Below are 21,439 nucleotides of genomic sequence, written 5' to 3' on the forward strand. Positions count from 1 at the left end.
TCGTATTGGGGAGGCACCACTAAATGGTTCCTGAGGGTGGCTGTGACTGCATATCAGCCCTCCCTCAGAAAAACAATCCACAGAACAAACTTCCTACAGTCAGGTGTGTGACAAAGTGACATTCTACCTTCATTAGTCCAGCCAAATGCTCCTATCAGAGCAATGAATTTAGGAAAACAGTTCCAGAATAGTGAAAACAGAGTCTGTATTATATGTAAGCCATAATAAGAACACCTCATAGTGGTGAGGTGCAGTAGCACCAACCTGTTGGTTTTAGCGTTTTCTGTGCATATAGTAATACAGAAAACATCAGGATTCAGTCATGGCAGTTCTTATAGAATCTTTTAAATCTCATTTTATTGTTGACTCTGATTGTGGTATGCTCCTCTAGAAATATAAATACCACCAAAAGCCAAAAAAGATTTTTGAAGACCGCAAACACAAACTAGAGTGGTGACAGCGGTTCTAAGGGCTATGAGTGTGTGCAGTAGGTTAAAACATGGCCACTTGTAGGTGGTGCTGTTGGCGCTACTATACCGTTGTAGACAATCAACGAAGACGGTGCAGGCACAGCTACGTTATTAAATGAACTATGCCCTGATCAGATAAGTTGGGATTCGTCTAGAGGTATATTGTTTTATTGTGTTAAATGTGACTTTAGGAGTGTTGTGGTTAGTTTTAAAGTAATGTATGATTGTTGTAGAAGAACAGTGAATGTTCCTAAATCTGTAATAGGCGTATTTTTCTAAATGTGTTCTACCGCTGCGGTTTTACCCCCATTTAGTGATGCAGTCTTTTTGATGTGCCCAAATTGTATGAGAGTGGATGTGGACTCAGTACAATAGAATGGAGAAGTTGAAACAGATAACTTTATGCATTTGTGTAGTTACGTTTCTGCCCCTAACGAGTCTCTACCACCTTTAAAACGTCAGGGACACTAACAATCCTCTGTGGGCGCTGATTGTCAATACAACGTCTTGCAAAACTGAACACAAGTTAGCTTAAAACTATCTACCACTCCATCAATGATGACACCGCCACAGGTTTCATGGATGAAGCCAGTGAGACAGACTTGTATGATACAATCATTGACAATTTGAGAAGTGACATGTTATAGTCACTGGAAAATGAGTGCCTCTCACGCCTGCTCCCCCTTGATGACATCATCACCGATCTGCTTAGACCTACTGATTTCACACCAACAGGAATTGAGGAACAAGCCCACGTCCAGATGGAAGGACAACCCCCTGTCCTGCTCCAACCTCCATTTCACCTTCCATCCACACCCACCTACTGTCACCCCTCCAGAGATATCGTCATTCCTTCATTACCCAGCCGCAGGATGGTTCACTCCCTTAATTACCCCCATCCACAGTTGCCCAGGGTTTTCTCACCAGAGAGGATAAAGAAATTGATGCCTTCAACAAAGTTTCACCTCTCCACTTCAAACAGCAAAAAATGTGCGTCCTCCTCTGAGTGAGGCTCGTTAATCCTTCAGCTCAGGAAAACAGCTATTGAGTCTTGGCGTAAATGGCGTATACTTATATAGCGCCTTTCTTCCTACAAGGACAAAGCGCTTTACAGTCACAGACCCATTCACCCAGTCACACACACATTCACTCACACATTCACACACTGGTGGCGGCTTCGCTGCCAAACACACTCCCTTAGTGATGTTGCAGGTCTGCTTCCGCGCAACGAGTTCAAACTCCAAGGTTAGACAAATTTCAGACACCAGTTCAGATGTTTCGTTTGGTGATCTGTGTAAATTGATGAAGGTTTACAAAAAGGGTTTACCAAGTCAGAAATAATCAAAAGTGTACTAAAAATGATCAAACCTGGTCCGTTTAAAAAATGTTGACTAACAAAATAGAGTTAACTGTTAAGAAGCTTAAGAAGTTTCTCCGCTATCACATTTGTGACAAAAACAGTACTCAACATTTTCAGGAGCTAAGTAATGCTAAACAGTCAACGAGAGTCCACAGCAGTTTTTGTACAGAATAATGGCTTTCAAGCAGCGTGTTCGTTTTCAATTTCAACAAAGCGGTACTGGTTTCAGCTATGATGAAAAGCTTGTACAAGGTACTTTTCTCCAGAGCCAAGATAATGACTGTTGCAATAGTTGACAGTGATGATGCAAGCAAAGACAGAAAAATTAACAAGGAGGGACAGATTGGACAAGATACTATTAGAGAACTGACGGCCCAAGTCTCTCTGACTAAACATTTAGCCCAACTGACGAAACCATCCGACTACACTTTACCTGTTGAATCTCCTCCTTTGAGACATAACCCACAGACAAAAAAAACTCAACAATGGCATTCACCAGTAGATTTGTCACACTTGTAGGAGGAACAAAGGATTTTCCGCATACCTTGGGGGTTATATGAGTGGGCTCGCATTCCATTTGGTCGTACCAATGCCCCAACAGCCTTTCAAAGATGCATGGAGGAGGTACTTGAGGGTTTGAAGGAAAAATGGTTGTTTTCCTTACTTGGACATTATGTTATGCTATTCAAAGGTTTTTCATGACCATGTCAAGACGTGTCCTCCATCGACTCAGAGTAAATGTGAGTTCTTTAAACGTGAAATCAGATACATTGGTCATAAAATAAAGGTGTCAAGATAGACCCTAAAGACCTTGAAGCTGTTAACCAGCTTAGGGAGAGAGAGCCAAAGAATGTTAGAGAAGTAAGAGCTTGTCTTGGTTTCCTAGGCCTTCATTCATTCAGGGTTTTTCTGGGCCAAACCACTGTTTAAACTTGTTGAACGTCCTGGTGATGTAGATCATTGGGTTATCAAAGACCAATCTAAAAAGTCTAAACAGAAAAGTAAGTATTGGTCAACTCCACTCCAATACAACCGTTAACTGTCCTCGAGAACGAAGTGCAGTTGTGACAAGCTTTGTTGACATGTTGACTAGTCCAACTACTTTAGCATACCAAGACTTTGACCTACCTTTTGTCCTTCACACAAATGCTTCAAATGAAAGACTCTGGGTGGTGTATTATCAGAACAGGGGGAAAAATTAGGTGCCATTGCATATGATTCCAGGACTCTCACACATGCTAAGAAAAACCATCATTATCATTCGGGTAAGCAATCACATACACACTCACAATCCCACCTATGGACAATATAGAGCAGGGGCCCACAAACTTTTTCGTCTGAGGCCACATAACTTTTTTCTTCTCTGATCTGGGGCCGGGGTAAGTTTGTAGGTTAACAGAAAAAGTGTAACAATCGCAGTGTGCCTAAATGTAAACATTTATGGTTTTCCAGAAAGACACACATAACTAAATAGGAAAAATAAATGAATACATAAAAATCATTTTAATCAAATAAACAACACTATTTATGAAATAAAAAATAACCCAAAAACTCCCTCTGTAACCTTAAAAAAAGTCAGGAAAATTAATACTAATGAATTTGGAAATTATAACCAAAAAAATATGCTATCCTCTCCTGTCAGAGACTTTTTCGGGCTGCCAGCTCCTTGCACATGTCAAAGTTTGCGCTACGTTTTTTTCGAATAAAAATAAGCAGCTGTGCTGTTTCCTGCACGTCAGTAGCTGCCTTTACATGGGCAAAAGTAATCGGAAAGAACGCCTGATCGGAAGAAAAATGCGTCATGTAAACACGCCGTTCGGAATATTCTGCCCCGATTAGACTCGTTTGGATCTAAATTTCTTTCTGATCGAGATAGGTGGGTTATACCGATTGTTGATCCGATCGCTGTGCATGTAAACGGTTCATTCCCAACGTGTGTCGCTACTGCTCTGGTTTACGTCACACATAGATGGTGTTTTGCTCCAGAGAAGCTGGACCAGCTGCTCTGGGGACGCCCCGTGAAAAGTGCTGCTCCGCTCTCGCCCCGCTCTTCGCATCTCCCCTCTCTTACACCCCTCGAGGGGGATGCCGGGGAGGAGCGCTTCGTGCCCCGTGACCCAGCACCCGAGCTCTGCATCCAGGTTCGGGTGCTGGTGGACCAAGTGAACTGTGTCTCAGAGTCTGAGCAGAGCAGCTGGATTTATTAATGTGTGTTTGAGGGGAGGGGAGGATGCTTTGTTACGTGTACGTTTTGTTGTTTATGTGTGGGACTTGGATGGACTGCGATCCATCCCTCAGACACACACAGCGGCTGTGTGAGCTTAGAGCAGAAATGCCTTTTAATGCTAAAAAACTGTTCTAACAATCACGTGGATTTGTGTTTCCAGTGTGTCCCGACAAAATAAAGGCTGATGTTATTCCCACACATTTACGTGCATCCAAGATGCAGATTGCAGCGTTTCATGGTTCTGGCTTTTGTGTCCATCAAAAGGCCAATGTTGTTAGCGCGTGTTAGCCTTCTCCTAACCCTGGCTTCTTCCAGCTCCGTTCTTCCACAACAAAAGCACTGACCACACGGATTAAAAATAAAATGATGAGCGAACAGGCGCTTCATAATATTCATAACATTAATAAAAGCACGTTTGGAAGATCGTCTCGTATATTACCGAGCAGCTGCATAAATGAATGTGGCAGCAGTTTGTTTACTGTGGGACTCATTTCCGCTTACGGTATTTTCAACACTACTGCGCCTGCCCAAATGATTTATTCTGACCGAAAGTGTGACCATGTGAATGTTTGTTCTAATCGGGAAAAGTTTTTCTGGGCCCATGTACACTGTTGGATTGTAACCCGACCATTGATCCGATCAAGATATTTTGCCCATGTAACCGCGGCTTGTGATAGGTGAAAACACTGAAGTAGCATCACAGATGCTTTAAGGCTGTAAAACTCATCACTACACACTTTCTACATTTTTCTCAGACAGACATGGACTTTTTGAACTTTTTTATACTTTTCTCTCTTGCTTAAACTCTTAGTTGTAGAAAAATAGCTCCAGGATTATAGAATGAAAACAAATCCCTTATCACGGTCAAAATGGATCCGATGGGCAGGGCTCGAGAAGTTCATGCTTCTAGATGAAACTGCTGCCTGAGTTCCTTTGGTAATGAACCGCAGAGCCGGCTGCAGTTGCCGTGACAGGACGGCTGGGTCTGACGGAGCGTCTCCATCTCACTTCTAATCGAGAAGTCAGCCTGGGCTAAAATAAAGCAGAGGCTATTCCTGCGGATCGACCGTCACATCTGACGTAATGAGCACCACTGCTCTAAACTGTCCTTTAGATGTCAGTCTGTGTGAGTGTGTGGCCACGCACCAGGCTAGCGACCTGTTTATGGTGTACCCTGCCTTTGCAGGCCTGTAAAGCCTTACAGGCAGGGTGTACCCTGCCTACAACTTTTTGCTGGGTTATAGCCCTATGACCCTGAAAGCTCTGTTAACAGATGGAATTAAGTTTTGTATTTTTAATTTGGTGTGGTTGAAAACTATTCTTCTCTCATTTGAGCCTGTTTTTAGTTTTAAAGTAAAAACAGAAATGTCCCAAATTATCTTCTGAGTTCATTTTAATTTCTAAGCATATTAAACCAGGAGAAGAGCTCAGTTTCTATGTGACCTTCAAAAATTGCATAAAGAAATAATCAATGAACAGGTTTGAGGCCAAACAAAACAAAAAAACAATAAAAAACAAAACCTATAACTCTGCCCTCACTGTTTGCTAATTATTTCATACTATGCCTTTGAAGCATAAAAACATACAAATGAGATGCTTATGAATTTTGGTTAGAAGTTGGAGACAGCTATTTTTTCTGCACACGCAAATCGCTGCTAAGTGTCCAAATTAACACAACGCGTACACAGACATTCATGCCAGAAGTAATGGAAAAAGCTTGGCTACAGGTACAAATGAAGTCCCATCTGCTATTTCAATTATCTTTGAACTCTTCTCAGCTGTGGTTGTTTTGCTGTCATCAGTCAGAAGAATGTGTATAATGAAGCGCCCATGAAATAAGAAACTTGATTTTTTTTAAAATCAAATTCTTACCCTCCTTCAAAGATGTGAACTCGGGAAGAAGATCCACTCTGTTTGGAAAAGGAGGCTGCCTTCTCCTCTTTTGAGGTCTTACTTTCCTCTTTTTTGTGCTTTTGTTGTGTCTTTACTTCGATAAGGGTGCTGGGTGGAGTATCATTTACCTGCACTCAAGAAAAATTTAAAACAACTTCAAATAAGTGTTAATGGTTACAGTTGATTTAATAAAGTCATTTTCTTAATCCAGCATTTCATTCCTATAATGTTATCCCCACGCTACACTCACAGAGACAATACTGTGTGAAACCTGGACTTTATTATGTACATAAAATAATATTTAGAAATTAAACATGTTAAAGACTTACTCTGAAAGTGTAACTTGATGGTTATTTGTAAAATCTACGCATTTGTTGTAAGATTTGATTTTGTTTACCTCAGACACAGAGAGTGATGTCTTTTGGCTTGCAGGGGACAGTTGTAGTTTGGCTGCTGTTGTAGCTGTTGCCATGGTATATGTCTCAGAGCAGTGCTTCTGTTTGGAACACAGCAAAGACAGGGCCACCTTTGTGCTTAGGCCTGGCAAGTTGGGATTGTGAGCACTGATGCTCCATGTTGAATAAACTGAGGTACTAGGGTCCCTCTGGGTACATGGGTTGGGTTTGACATACTTCAAGTAGCACCAGTTGACTGAGGTGGAGGTGTGGAGGCTGGGGTGTGAAGGGATGCTTTCAAACCCTGGTTCCAGAATTGGTACCTCTTCCTTATTTGGACTGGTGTTCTCATTTCTTTTATTCTCTCCCTTTTTTTCATCTCTTTTGTATTTTCTTGGTAATTGATCTTGCATGCCTTCTGTTTTCACCAATGCATCTTTAACTCTTTCAATTGGTTTTCTCTCTTCGTCTTCCAGTTCTTCCGTAGAGGCTTTAACTTTCTCTTCCTGTCTTTCCTCAAGCTCCACATTGTCACCCTGACATTGCTCTTCTTCCTCTTTCACCCTTTTCTGGTGATGCTGAGCTTCTGTGCTGAGCTCTAGACTAGCGGCTGGAGAAAGCATGCGTTTGCTCCCTCCAGCTCCCAGTGCACAACATCCCTCACCAAAGCTTGAGGCCATTTCTGTTGGCAAAGATGAAGAAAGGACGTTCTTGATGTCTTGGGAGGGGATCTTTAGATAATCTCTTTGCAGCTTGTCCCGACTGACCTGGCCCATGATGACCATAGCTGTGCAAGAAACCGGTTCCTGTGATTGAGTAGAAGCCAGAATTTGGGATATGGTAGTATACATGGCACTAGCGAAGGTAGGTATATGAACCTGGAGGCGCACTGGTACTACAAGAGAAACTACTGGTGCGAGCTGTGCCAAGCATGTGGCAATGACTGGTTGTGGATGATGGTAGGAGAAGGTCACAACAGACTGTTCTGTTTGGGTAGCAGATATGGAGGATATAGAAGGTCTAGTCTCTGTTGAGGATAGTGAATGAACATTTGCACCTAGCCTCGGAGTGACAGAAAAGTACAGAGCTCTATTCCTGGAAGGAAAGGGCATGGGAACTAAAGGAGGAACCTGATGCAATGGTATTCTCATATTGTCCAACACATGGATCTGTGGTGAATGTATTCGAAGGGGTGAAACGCCTGTTTGCGAATGTAAGAAGGCTCGGTGGATGACTTGGGAGGACAGGTTTTCAGATAGGGCTGCAGTGACAGGGAGAAGCTGTGACGGGGATACTGGGGGTAAAGCAAAGTGACCTCTATGCTGCAAAATTGGCAGATCCTGGGAGGCCGGGAAGATCTGAGGTGATGGCAGCTGTAAAGCCTTTCCTGTTCCTTCAAGGCGTAGCTCAGAGCTTACCTCAGTATTACACACAGAGGGGTGCGGAGAGTGGGAAAGACCAGATTTGGGATTTTCTGCCCTGGACAACTGTACAATGTTGGTCACTGTTTGCCCGGGTTCATCTGGAACAGGATTTTTAAGTAGACATTTTTGTCTTTCTTTCCAGGAGGATGTAGACTGCTGAAAGGACAGGGATCCAAAGTCAAATGACTTACTTCTGGTTTCTGAGATCTCTTTTGTTTGTTGTGGGCTAGCTGGTGCCTGCTCTGAGGCTGAGCGTCTCATTTCTTTGTGGCTCTGTTGGTGAGAAGCAGGTGGTACCATTAACATCTGAGAATTTTGGTTTCCAGAGGCCCAAACAGAGGGTTCGGACTGCACTGTGTCCTCAAATGATGCAGAATGGCTTGAAATGTTGCTTTTTTGACTGGGGCTGCGAGGCATTGACAAAGATCCAAAGCTAGACCCTCCAGAAGACTGGGCAGCTTCTGCTAAGCGCAGTCTCTTCTTCTTTGGTGGCAGCTTCTCTGCAGGGAGCTGTGCAAGAGTCTGGCTTCGCTGAGGCCAGTGAAACTCCTCAGCTTTTTCTGACTCCTAATCAGACAAAAAAGTTTTTATAGGTTAGGTTCCTATGCCGGATTTACACTGGTCCTTCTGCAGTGCATCTCTCTTGCGCTGCATGAGAAGTTTGCTTCCTTCCTCACTGAGTCTGTTTAAAATGCATGTTTTGTACATAATTATGTTTTTGTAATTCCAAAACTAAGCTTTAGCTATTTTCGCAATGGACAACGGTGTAATCCGCAGTGTTAATGTGCGTCCTCCTATAGGCATGTTACTATAAATACTTAGCATTTTTATTTTGCATCCCAGAACTCTTTCCTTTTTCCTCTGGTTTGCAACAAAATTGATGCGTCAACTGACTGGAAATAGAACGTCACATGATGTAGGCAGTGTAAACATTTAGATTGATTTTTTGTGTCAACGCAATGCAACAGAGGTGCATCACAGATGGACCAGTGTAAATCAGCCTTTAGATAAAAACAAAGAAACAGTGAGTGTTCCCCTGGTCAAAATTATAGAGTAAAAGAGAAGCAATTCTTTTAAGCAAAATAAAAAAGCGTGAAAACCAGTCTTTGAAAAGTAACATACCTTGGATGACGATGCTGTGACTGCAGAAGACACAGATGGTATGTCAGGATCAAGCTCCACTGTAACAAGGATCTCAGGAACCTGTATGTTTGGCTGGCGGATGAGGCGCGATGTGGACGGTGTTGGCTTTGGCTCAGGTCGTTGTGTTTGCTTATTCTCTCTGAGGTCTGGTTCTTGGCTTTCCATTGAAATGCTCTCCTGCTTTTCAAAAGAGCTTGTATGCTGGATGACAGACACACCCTTCCTCTCTTGCTGTTGCTGTGTTTCTGGCTTCGACTGTAAAGTAACACCTAAAGAAAAATATCAGAAAAAGAGATTTAATCATAGGCCATTAGTACAAAGATTTCTTCCTTCTTAGTCCTGATAATATATATCAACCTTATTATAACCACCACTACTACTACAAGAAAATATGAACAAACCTGAATTTTCCTGTCTGTGCTCAGATCTGCTTGGCATCGAGGCAATGCCTGTGGTGCTGCCTGACACCGGTACAGGGCTGGGAGGATCCTCCTCCAAACTCTCCTCTTTTCTTCTTTTCCTCACAGCAATTGCTAGTGCTCGAAACTTATAGTGCATCATCAGGGGCCATTCCTCCTTGCATGTTTTACTTGCATCTTCACCCTCTTGTTCTTTTCCTGGACAGATGCTTCTGTGAGGCTCAACGGCTTCAGTGCTTTGAAAATAGGCCCCACATACTTCACATTCAAACCCACAGGGAGTCTTTTTTTCTTGATGTTGTTGCTGTGGCTGCTTGACCGACTCTGTGCCTCTGGAGGTGGAGGACATGGAGGTTGAACTTGCTTCTTCCAACATCAACTCGGCTCCAATGGGAACCTCGATTGCGGGTTGGCGTTTGAGCGTGCGCTGTGTAGCCCTCATCTCTGCAACTACTATTTGCTGCTCATCAAATGATTGGCAAAGACGGTGACCTCTAGGAGATGCAGTCCCAGAAGTGAAGGGCATAGTTTGGCTGGTAGGTGAGGGCATTGAGTGGCTTCGAAAAAAAGGCACTGCTGAAGAGTCTGGTGTATCAAGTGGATCTACCTCAGGGTTTTGGGGGTGTCTCATACCACTTGGGCCCACTGCCTCCTCTTTGGGATCAAATGTGTAGGGATCTCTCTGGACAATAAATTTGGGTGACTCCATGCTGTTCTTCCTGGATAGGGAGGAGCGACGCGGCTTAACACTGTCGATTTCACTGGTGTCCACCACTGCTTCATTAATGGTAATGAGTTTGGTTATGTGTTCTATCACTTGAGTTTTGGGCACAGCAAAGGAAATGCTCTTCTCCTCAGCTCCTGAGGATAAAGGATGTGAACAATGAGGCTGCTGTTGGTGGGGACTGCGTTGCTGCCCTCCTATTCTTCCATACTTCCCTAAAATGATTTCTGCGTATGTTTTGGCACTGGAACTGGGGGGGCTAACCTGGGAAAGTTCTGTACTACCTGATCCAGAGTAATACCCAGACTCTGTGCTGCCCTTACTACCAGGACCTAGAGAGGAAGAGGAGCTGGAGAGGGAGGTAGTGGCATCATCCGGAGAGACCATCGGGCCACGTTTCCTTTCACTTAGCCTCAGTGCTAGTCTTTGCTTGACAGCCTGTGAGTCTTCAGGTCTTTGGCTCTCTTCCAAACCTCGATGGTACTCCTTATCACTTCTCCTCAACTGCCTCAGCATCTCCTTTGAGGTGAGTTTTCTATGCTGAGCCGTCTCTTCTTCAGACTCTGTGCTTTCTCCATCTGTGTGTTCCTCAGGGTCCTCCCCAACACCGCTACCTTCTGGACCACTTAAACTTGGTTCATCCCGACAGGAAGCCAGGTCGGCTTTAATGCGGTGGGCATGGGATTTACGGTGTTTGTACAGGTTGCTTTTGGTCTTAAATGAAAAGCCACAAGGGACACAAGGGTAGGGTCTTTCTCCTGTATGGGAGCGGATATGTTTCTGAAGAACACTTGGTTTGGCACATGGACGGCCACAATAAGTGCACACATATTTCCCAGGTTTTTGTGGTTTCTTTTCCCCCTTTCTGGGCGAGCAGATACTTTCGAGGCCTTCTTGACTGGAGTGGGATGGAACCTCGTAAAGGTGCTCATCTTGGGTAGAGGATTTAGAGGAGAGGGATGAAGCAGCGGGGGATGCTGTAGATAAGAAGCTGCTTCCTAAGGGAACGAGAGAGTCTGAAAGCTGCCATTCTGCAGCTTGCCGTTGCTGTAACCGAAGAAGGTCAGAACGTCTGGACTGGCGGTTTTGTGAGCGGCCCAAACCTCTGGGTACAGGACGATAGCCAGGAGGCTGCCTGGGCTGCTGAGGTGGACAAGACTCTAGTGAAGATTCAACTGTCTCGTGCTGTTGCCCCTGCCTTTCAGAGCACTCCCTATCAGGCCGACGGCTGGGCTCAGCCTCCATAGAGTGGAGAGGAGACCTCACAGACTGAAGGTGAAGGGCTCTATGAGCCTCATTGGTACAACAGTTTTGTCATTGGCAGCAAGGAGGTCAAAGACAGGAAACCATTGACAAACTAAATTGCAAAAGAAAGTGTGGGATATTTTTTACATCAGGTAAAGAGTTATTTAAGACGAGCAGATGGGGCATCATTAAAATGTGCCCTGGAACTGCATGAACGCAGGTAAACATGGATGTTCTTGCTGAGCAAAGCTGATTACTTCTCCTCTTCTTTCAGCCATTTGACAGGTCCTTCCAAGGTTTTCTCTTTATCTTCTTTGTTACTTGTCAAGATTGTCAGAGTTTCCACATTCTCTATGGATCTGAAGAAACACAAAAAATAAAAATAAAAAGTCACCAAAAAGGGAACACATCATTGCTCTGCAACCAAAGCATAAGAAAAATAATTGTTTTGAAAAAATGTTTTCTTGGGCTCCAGCCTTTTACAACTTCACCTAGTAAGAAAATTAGTAATGCCTCTTCGTTAGAAAGCAAAAAAAAGACATTAATACTTAAGGACAATCTTGTCTTCTGGCATTAAATGGTAAATGCACTTTTCCACCTTCTTGGAGGGCCCAAGGCACTTTACAATTACAGTTCCAGTCACCCATTCATAAACACACACACACTAATGGCAGCTCTACTGCTGAACGCGGACACAAACCTATAACTACCAAGAGCAATGTGGGGTTCACCTGGGCACATGGGCGGGGACTGAACCTGCGATCTTCCAATCAGAGGTTGACTGGTCTAGCTCTGAACCACGGCTGCCCCATAAGTCAGAACTAGATTGTTATCATCACACTACTAGTATGCTGATAAAAAAACTGTTTAAACAAATGCTGCAGAAGTTGCATTTTGTCCAGAGCTAAACTTTTTGTATTTTACCCAGCAAAAACTGTGCTGCAATGAGGAATGTGCAGGATCAGACCATAAGAACAATTTCTATCTTAGATATAGACAAGTCTAAAAATCTGCTCTGCGGCAGACTGGTGACCTTTCCAGGGTGCCCCCTGCCTTCGCCCACAAGTGGCCGAGATAGGCTCCGGCAGCCCCATGACCCCGAAAGGGACAAATGGAAGAGTAGGAATGAATGAATGAAAATCTGCTTGGGCCAGGCAGGCGATGTCTTCAGCACAGACGCCGACAGATTAGATCCCTGTGTCAGGGCACAGAGTCAAAACAAATGTTGGAAATACTGCATCTGCTTATCTGATCTGGGATTGAAGCTGAGGGGGAATACACAGCAGGGCCAGTTTTCTAGCATTACATCAACTGTGTTTCAGTGCACACTCTTCACACTTTCCCGCCACTAGGGTGCAAAGCTTATGAGAAACCAAGACAAAAATCAAATCCTCTCAGATTAGAATCCCATAAGCCCCTTTATGAAGAAAGATTTACTGCAATATTTCTCACTTACTACTAGAAAGCAGGGCTTATGGAGACCAAGGAATCACAACAGACATAGAGATGAAGCAACACTGAAAGCCCATTCTTTATCAAAATGTTCTGCAATACTTTCCACCTATTACAACGCTCATTCTTAGTCTTAGCTCAAGACATGGGATTCTTGTACTGCATCCAATCAAAAGCACAGGGCCAATCACAACATAACATTTTCAGTGAGCAGCCATTCCTGACTGCTGACGGTCCCTGCACATGCCCACCCAGAGAATCATTCAAGAACTTAATACCATTGCAACTTTCAGTCCCTGGAGACAAATACTCATTAAAGTACAACATCATGTGTGTTCCCTGTACAGCTGCAGCTCTCAGCAACACTGATCAAGAATGTGCCCACAAAAAATAAAGTTGAAAGATCTTCAAATATATGTGGACAAAACTATAAATATCACTACGTCTAATTGTCTGATTTCTAGTCAAACCAATTTATTTTACCCATATCCTAAATAAGAAATGTTTATTGAAAAAAACAAAATATTGCAAATTGAACAAGATAGAATTGTTATTTTAAACCTCTTCTTAAACCTATTTTGCTGACAGATTTTTTTCTGTATTTAGGATACATCGTCTAATTGAAGTTTTCCTGCTAAATCATTGTCTCGAGTAAAAAAAAAGTTAATTTGACAAGAAATTTGACAAGCAGATGAGTTTTTGCAGTGCAATGTTAAAGGACAGTAAGAGAATGTGGAGAATGACTGATTAAGGGCAGAGCATAAATGAAGAACACACTTTTAGTTTGCATTACATTCATCCATCTTCAGTACCCACTGAATCCCTTTCAGCGGTCACTGGGTTACCGGAGCCAACTCAGCTACTGTTGGGTGAAGGCAGGGTCCATCCTGGACAGGTTGCCAGTCTGTTACTTAAACACATGCACACTTAAGGGAAATTAGGAGACACCTATAAAGCATGTTTTTAGGCTGGATTAAAACTGGAGAGCCTGGAGAAAACCCACGGATGCACAGGGAGAACATGCAAGCTCCACACAGATTTGAACCAATGCTAACCACTGCTCCCCCGTGCATCCCCCTTTAAGTTTACATTTATTCAATATGAAGGCAAAATAATTCGATTTTGCAGGATAAAAAAGAGCAGAGAATCCCAGTTTGCTTTTAAAGGGCCTATATCATGCTATTCTTAAGCCTTCTACAGTAAACAATATCCATGTAAATGATAATGACCCGGAAGTAAGATGCTTTGATCTCTGAGGGACCGCCCATTTCATGACGTCGACCTAGAGGCGGCCTCCACAGAGTGTCTGCGTTTCGCCCACGAAAACAAATACCATCCAAACTTTTGCAAAGATGGATGTTCATATTGTGCTTAGAAAAGGAAAAAATGTTTGCCTATCACCTCTAGCTCTCCGGAGAAAGTGGGTGTTTGTGGTAGTCTGGGGCGGGGTTGGCAGTACAGATTCTTCCTAGAAGGGGCTGGTCTACATCAGCTCGTGAGAAACCACTCATCTTTGTGGGTTGGGAGGGGCAAAAGAAAAGTAGTTTTGCCTTCACACTATGACATCAAGAGTCTTCATTTGGTTGTCAGAATTTATGCTTAATGATCTCAAGCACATTTGTTGATGCAGTTCTTAAGCAAAGCAACTGTAGGGTTTTCAGGTGGGAAGAGTGTCTCTTCCATTATTCATTGCAGTCTAGACTGATAGTTCTGAGTGAGGAAACACACAGTCAGTGCCAGGAAGGTAAGGGGATGGAGTGCCATACTCCCTCCATAAAGCTAAAGCCCACACTCATGCAATAACCTCCACTAACAAATTAGGTAACTGTCTGAACATCTGCAGTACCTTGGAGTTACCTTCCCTGGTTTCACGTAGGAGCTTTTCTCCCTCAGTCCTTAGGAATGGCATTTTAACAAACGTGCCTCTCATGTAAAATAACACTACGATGCACCAATGATTCCTCTCCAGATCCTGGAGGGTGAAAAAGATCCCACAATAAGATCTCTGATGAAACAAAGTTATGTAAATGCAGTGTGGGTTGGACAAGGGAGCTCTTTATTCTATTTTTAGGCTGAGGTGTGTGCAGAAAGACACTGACGCAGCTTCAAATTCTCCCCGTTGCTGGGGGCAGATCCTAACCAGCAAGCTGTCAACACTTTGCATGTCCTGAACCATATTGTTATCATTCCCAGAACTGCCATTAGGTGATTTGTTGTTAAACTTATTTCTTGTGCGTCTGCTTAAAATGTGATTAATGACTCCTCATAGAGACGAGAAGACAGGATGAGTTAGGGACGCGTGCACAGAGGAGTCTCTTTCAGCACAAATAGGTTCTGATGCAGGAACCCAAGGGAGCCCTGATGCACCGAAGAGCTCCCTGCCCGCCTCCTTCACACGCACGTGCCGCAACACGCTGTCTCATTTCTTCTCCTTGGCTGGAAAGTCCAGCACTTCTAAAATTATAAATCCCATCACACATTCAGCTGTGTTGCAGGTTCACAACTCAAACTTTTGCCACCAGTCCTTTTGTTTTCTTATTGTGGTTAGAATATGCTCAGAGAACCTCCCTAGGTGTTTTAAAAAGTGCCATCACATCACCACCCTCGCCATCCAAACCAAAAAAAAGAAATAAACATACACAAACACACATCTCCCTCTTCCCCTTTCTGTTTTTCTGGCGATAGCCTGGTACATGTTCCCATGGAAACCATCCTACTCTGAGCAACGGCAGATGGAGAGGGAGCTGGAGGTCTAAATTTATCTCCCAGCATCCTCTCCGATATAGACACTCAGTGGCAGCAGGAAGTGAGAAGTGGTACTGCTTACCCCTTCTTGCATTGACAAACTGGCATGACCTTTGACATTGAACCACACGACTCTGCTGCATCCCAGACACTGAAAGCTTAATCAGAGTCCCCCTGAGGGCTGTTAGTCAAATACCACCACCACCCCACCACCCCCAATTTTGCACAGTAACACACACAGATCGCAGAGGCATTGGAAGAAAAGGAGGGGACAAAAAAACACTCAAAGGCTGAAACTCACACTCAGACGGGGACAGTGCTGCTAAGCAGGATGCTTCCTGACAAAACGGTGCATACTGGAGCCCTCATTCCCTCTCAGAGCTCTGTGAGAGGATGCACCGTTGCACCTCTGAAGCAGGAGCGGGGAGGAGAGGGATTTCACAAAGCTGTGGTAAGACTGACAGATCACTGCTATCACATTTTCATTAAACAAAAACAAGTCAGATGCAGATCAGCATGAATCTTTACATCCAACAGGATGGTACACACTATAGTGACGCAGACAAAGTGACAGCAGGTGAGATCCAAGGTTTTAATGACATTCTACAGGGACAGTCAGGAAAAGTGGAAAAAAATGCAGGTTTTCTATCCTTCAGCCTCAGAAAAAGCAGACCAGAAATGCTGAAAATTTTTAACACGATCTCAAAGAAAACTCAAAAAAAGATGAACAAGTTTTGATTTAGCGATATTTAACAACAAATGAGCTTCAATATTTCCACAAAGGACAAGTGATAAACCATTAAAAAGCTAAAAAACACATCTCTGACTGCTAAAATATCAGAAAAAAAACTTTTGAATTTGAATAATAAATAACAAAACCTTCAGTCATCCTGGAGTATTTGCATTTGGAAGATGGATAGCTTGTAAAAGCAGAGAAAAACAGCCAGCTAGTGAGTGGGGAGCAGAGAGAGGCAGAGTTTAGATTACCTGACCAAGCAGTCTGGTCTTCCCCCTCAGAGACTCTTTACAGGCACTGTGAGACGAGCAGGGAGAGCCAGAGACTGAGAGCGGATATGACTGTTTGAGTGGGTGTGTTGCTGAGAGAGAGAGAAGGAAAAAAAAGAAGTGATGGAGAAAGAGTGAGAGACGGGGACACTGTTTCCACTGTAAAAATGTGCAGGGAGAAAGGAGACAGAGAACGAAGATGAGGTGGGGAGAAGGGTCTTTTAAAATAACTATGAGGGAAACAATCTTCCTAAGAAATTAGGATGTGTTCTAGAAGATGTTTCACTTTTTTTGAATGAGATGCTTCTTGTGCTCTGACTAGAAGGTGTGGACACTTTTGCTGATTCATTCGACTGTGGTAAACTTCTAAAAAAATCCACAAGTCAGTGCTACATTTTTAAGAGGATAGATGTTTTCACCATCTGTCTTTCCTGTCCAGACTGTGAGCATCCAATAACCCGCCTAACCCTCGTTCTCGTTTGGTGTTTTTAACATGTTCTTGTGGCCTTTTTCTAATGATGGAGGACATGTGTAAAAAAAAACAAGATTAAAATTGCATTTCTGAGTATTTCTTTATTCAAATTGAATCAGTTGGTTCAAAAGGGGCCCAAGTCCAAGAGGTTTTTTTTCCAGGAAATGATTTTAATTGCATAGCTTAAAGGGAGGCTACACCAAATGATTCCTACTTTACCCAGATTTAGCACCAGTTCATAGCTTCCAAATGCTATAATATGAAGCAGCTCACTTTTATCATTTCAGAGGACTAGCAAACTAAAGTCTCTGGACTTGGGCCCTTCTTGAATTTATCAGGGGTGCTGCCATATTGAATAACTAGTGCTGCCAACTATGGGATAAAGCTAAACCAATGCAAGAGAGGCCCAAGTCCAGGAATTTTGCACTTAATGCATTTTAAATGTCAAGGATAGTCAATACATTACAACAGACTTGGGATTTTTTTGCACATAATCAGATAGCTTTTCCCTTGAAGACCATAAAACATATAATATCTCTATTTTGAAAAATTGTGGACTTGGCCCCTTTTTTAAATAACCGATTCAAATGTTGTGAATCAGGAGCAGACGGAAAAAAAAATGCCATTTGAAAAAGCTTGTAGTTGTGATGTCGAACCTACTATGGAAAGCCACAAGCTCCCTGCTCCGCTTCATTCCGATACATCCATCTGTAGACAAATAGATCCGTGTACATCTGTGTTTTCCTCATCTGACCTGGCATCTGGCTCAAAACTGTCCAGCTAGATAGCACCAATATTGCTCGCCAATTTTGTAGCACCAGTAAGGTTAGGTTAGGTTTCGAAGGGCTGTAATCTATTGGGAGAGCATGTACCAACAGATGGTAAGGGGGCAGGTTTGCTTCACCCCAACAGTCACGCCCACAACTCAGAGCAAAATTTCAAGTGAACTACTTCCGCTCTGCAGAAGCTATGTTCTAGAAAACTACTGGGGGTTTTTTGTTGCAAAAAACAGTATAACTATAAACAAAAATGCACTGGGACTGATTTTAAAATAGATTAAAAAATTATCAGAGTGGGACTTTAGGATACTTAGCATTGACCCAAATGTTGTTTTTTTTTACATTTACCACACCTCTAAAGCTGAAGTCATCTCCACAGATCCTAAAAAAAAGTCATCCACTGCCGTTTCTGTAACTGAAGCACATTTAACAGCAGGGGCACGTTGCCAACATACAAGATTACAAACAAGTCTTACACGGGGTTTTCCTCTGCAGCTCAGAGCCCCAGAGGTGCATCCTCACAATCATCACTTCCTTTTTGGCACAACTACTCCATTAAAGTGTTATATGAAGGAGAAGTTCAATGGCAAAATATTCACAGACATGAATATGTCAGGTTTGCGTAAATCTTCCAGTGAAAGTCCGATCCTACATCATAAATGAATTCCAGTGTCATCCAATTAAGCAAGCCCCCGCATTACACAGAGGGCTGGGCCTTTAAGCAACGCAGCAGAGAGGCAGAGAAAGGAAAACAGAAAGAGAGAATTAAACACGAGCGGGCATCCTGCTGTTCCATAGAGCCTTGCCTCACTGGCACAGCACAGGAAGTATGAGTCACACTCTCTAAAATAAACACAGCGGCGAACCAGCTCCCAGAATGAACGGATGGCTGGGCTACCGATCAGAAGGCAGGCAGAAGGAAAGTGGATTTGTGCAACACGTGGTGGGACCAACAAGCCAGAAGATGGGATGAGTCAGAGGCAAAATGTGATTTTCCCTTGTTCTGATTTTTTTTTAAGTATCACCTTTTCTTCATGTGTTGTCCCTGGAGTTTCCACCTGTCCAGCAATCGTCCTCCTCCCTTACCGTTTTCCTCGCTATACATTGGCTGTGTTTAAAGCCAATGGAAGGTATTGTGTGCGCCTGAATGTGCGCATTTTTCGCCCATTTCAGCGCACACCTTCCATACTGTACTGCCCTGTGGGGGGATCCTCTCCTGTCCGCTTTGTCCTCTGTTCCTCACACTGGGTCAGGAAGGTGTTTGCGTGTTGGGGAACAGAACTCCCATTGTGGACATGATCGAAAGGAAAGGTCCTCGGCACAGACTGGCCACGCCGAGGACCAGAAGGCGCATAAACAGAGCTGGCTCAACAACAGATGTGTCAAAAATGTTGAAGACTGCGAAGTACAGTGATTGTAAAAGTGTCAAAGGCAGCTTTCATGATGCTAAAATCACTGGTAACAGTGTGCTACCCACTGGCCCAGAGTGCAGTCAGACTTACTGTACATGCAAACCCGCTCTTGTTTACAGCAAATGAACACAATGTCTCCCCTGTGTATTCACACACCCTATATGTTGTAACGAGACCATCAACACCTAAAATGCAGTTGCCATGCTTTTTAGAAACTTCCTACGCCGTTTTGAAGACCACAAGCTATAGTTTAGACCAAATAAGTGGTTGGACAACCATACAGATGACATAGTTTTAGACTTTTACCCCACAAACAGGCGACAGAGGCAGGAAAATAGAAAGTAAAAAATACTGGGGCTTTCTGAATGACTTCTCTCTGTTCCGAGGGGAGATGATTTCAGACGTGTGGTTTCTCCGTAAACTGACATATTCTGCCCACACAACCGGTGTGTAATGATAGAAACAAAATCCACGAGTCCAATATTCCTCCAACTGTTTGTGTTCATCTGGAAGTAAATCTGGGCTGTGTTGCTCTAATAGGAACAGGATGTCCAACCACATCTGGTCATTACCCAAGTACGTAAATAAGTTTTAGCTGTGTCATTATTTTGTTTTCATCTTTTTTCCTAATAGGGAAAGTTTGGGAATTACGAGCATGTCTCGAACGCCAGACGATAAAGTTAGCTCTTCACTGTTTTTTAAAAACACACACACACAAAAATCTGATCAAAACACCTGCAGAACAGGGCATTAAAGTACAGACCAAGTGCTTTTAAACCCATGTCAACTTGATTTACCTAATGCTCACATTAAACCGCAAACTGCAAAAGATGCAGCTGAAAATAAGGAACTGAAGTAAAATGACAGTATTATAGATGAAGTAACATTTGCTGGATGACCTGATTCTACGCATTTTTGTCTCTTTGTGTTTGTAAACTGATTTGCAACAGCTTGTGAACGCTAACAAACAAAACTTGTGCAAAATATTAACAGTATTACTTGAAATCTTGGAGCAGTGGTGTAGCCTAAGTTCAACAAAGATTCACTGCAGTTTGATTGAAAAACAAATCATAGACAGTTTTTTTCTTTTTGACTAAAAATATGCACTCACATTATTTACTCTCTTTGGTCCACTGGATAGTCTATTTGTATTCCCACTGTTATCAAACTGTACCAGAGTTTACTTGCAAACAAATGGATGGCCAAATCCAAATTCTTCCCCTAAGGCAGGGATGTCAAACTCATTTTCACCGAGGGCCACATCAGCATGGCTGTCCTCAAAGGGCCAGATATAGCCTATACATGTAACTAAATGTAATGAAAAATAAATGTAACTACTCCTTAATGTAAAAAAAAAAAAATCGTTATTTCTTTATTATAACCTTTTAAAGTGACAATTACAGTTACACAGAAAACATATATTTGCTTGTTACTTTAGCATTAATCCTTTAAAATTTTGACAGCTAATTAAAACCCACATAACTCCATTAATGAAGGATCAAACCGTCCAAGTGAAGAAAGAAAAGTAACACAAAACTGAGCTGCAAAGAACATGTATGACATGTGTAACATTTGACATAAATAGGCTGCACACAGCCTTGCATCCAACTGATGGTTTGATGACAACAATTTGTCTGCATACACACATAAAACCTGCAATCACTGGATAATTACAACAGCAGCTACACATAAATAATATGTAATCAACTAAAGAAAATGTTTATTTTAAGAAATTAAAAACTTTTATGCTCGTGGCCTATGGCTTCTCCCTACTCCTACATGTAGCCTTCCAACGGGAGAGTTATAGAAAAATCTTCTTTCTCTTTTGGCTCCTCCCATCAGGGGTCGCCACAGCGAAACAACCTCTCCTTCGAGGACAAGTTGCATGGTTAACTTGGCAATGTTTTTACGCTGGATGCCCTTCCTGACGCAACCCTCCCAATGTATCCGGGCTTGGGACCGGCACAGAAGGGAATAAGGAGCAGCCCGGATTTGAACCCTGGTTCCACGGACGGAAGGCGCCGCAAACAGAACGAGCTAAACGGCTCCCCGGAGAGTTATAGAAAAATAGTGTCTTCTAATCTGGATGTCCCTCCCACTCTGTGACTATGCCAATAGTCGCTGGTCATCCGATTTAACGTGTAGCTGCCAGGGCTCAGAAAATGCAAAACAACTTCAGCTTCACAGCTTTAAAACGTCATGCTAAAACAAAAAGTCATTACTCACATTTACACGTAAACGTCTGTGCTTCAGAGCACACCTGCGTGAAGAAAT

At 43.0% G+C, this 21,439-nt stretch overlaps 1 protein-coding gene across 4 annotated transcripts in view; it reads right to left on the bottom strand.

The window, feature by feature from the left end:
• hivep3b (HIVEP zinc finger 3b) overlaps window positions 1-21,439 on the bottom strand; it is a 69,686-nt gene that overhangs the window by 6,407 nt on the left and 41,840 nt on the right. For 2 of the 4 annotated variants that reach the window (XM_020699646.3, XM_020699644.3), the window contains exons 2-5: window positions 9,314-11,659; window positions 8,892-9,181; window positions 6,348-8,336; window positions 5,930-6,078 (exon numbers count right to left, since the gene is read on the bottom strand). In XM_020699646.3, the coding sequence (XP_020555305.1) occupies window positions 5,930-6,078; window positions 6,348-8,336; window positions 8,892-9,181; window positions 9,314-11,300 (4,415 nt within the window). In that variant the 5' untranslated portion in view covers window positions 11,301-11,659. Of the gene's footprint in view, window positions 1-5,929; window positions 6,079-6,347; window positions 8,337-8,891; window positions 9,182-9,313; window positions 11,660-15,798; window positions 15,907-16,484; window positions 16,595-21,439 lie in introns of all 4 variants that reach the window. The other 2 variants (XM_078932868.1, XM_020699645.3) reach the window with 2 other exon arrangements.

Source organism: Oryzias latipes, chromosome 16, assembly GCF_053564925.1.
Source record: "Oryzias latipes strain Hd-rR chromosome 16, Olatipes_Hd-rR_3.1".
Classification (NCBI taxonomy): Eukaryota; Metazoa; Chordata; class Actinopteri; order Beloniformes; family Adrianichthyidae; genus Oryzias; species Oryzias latipes.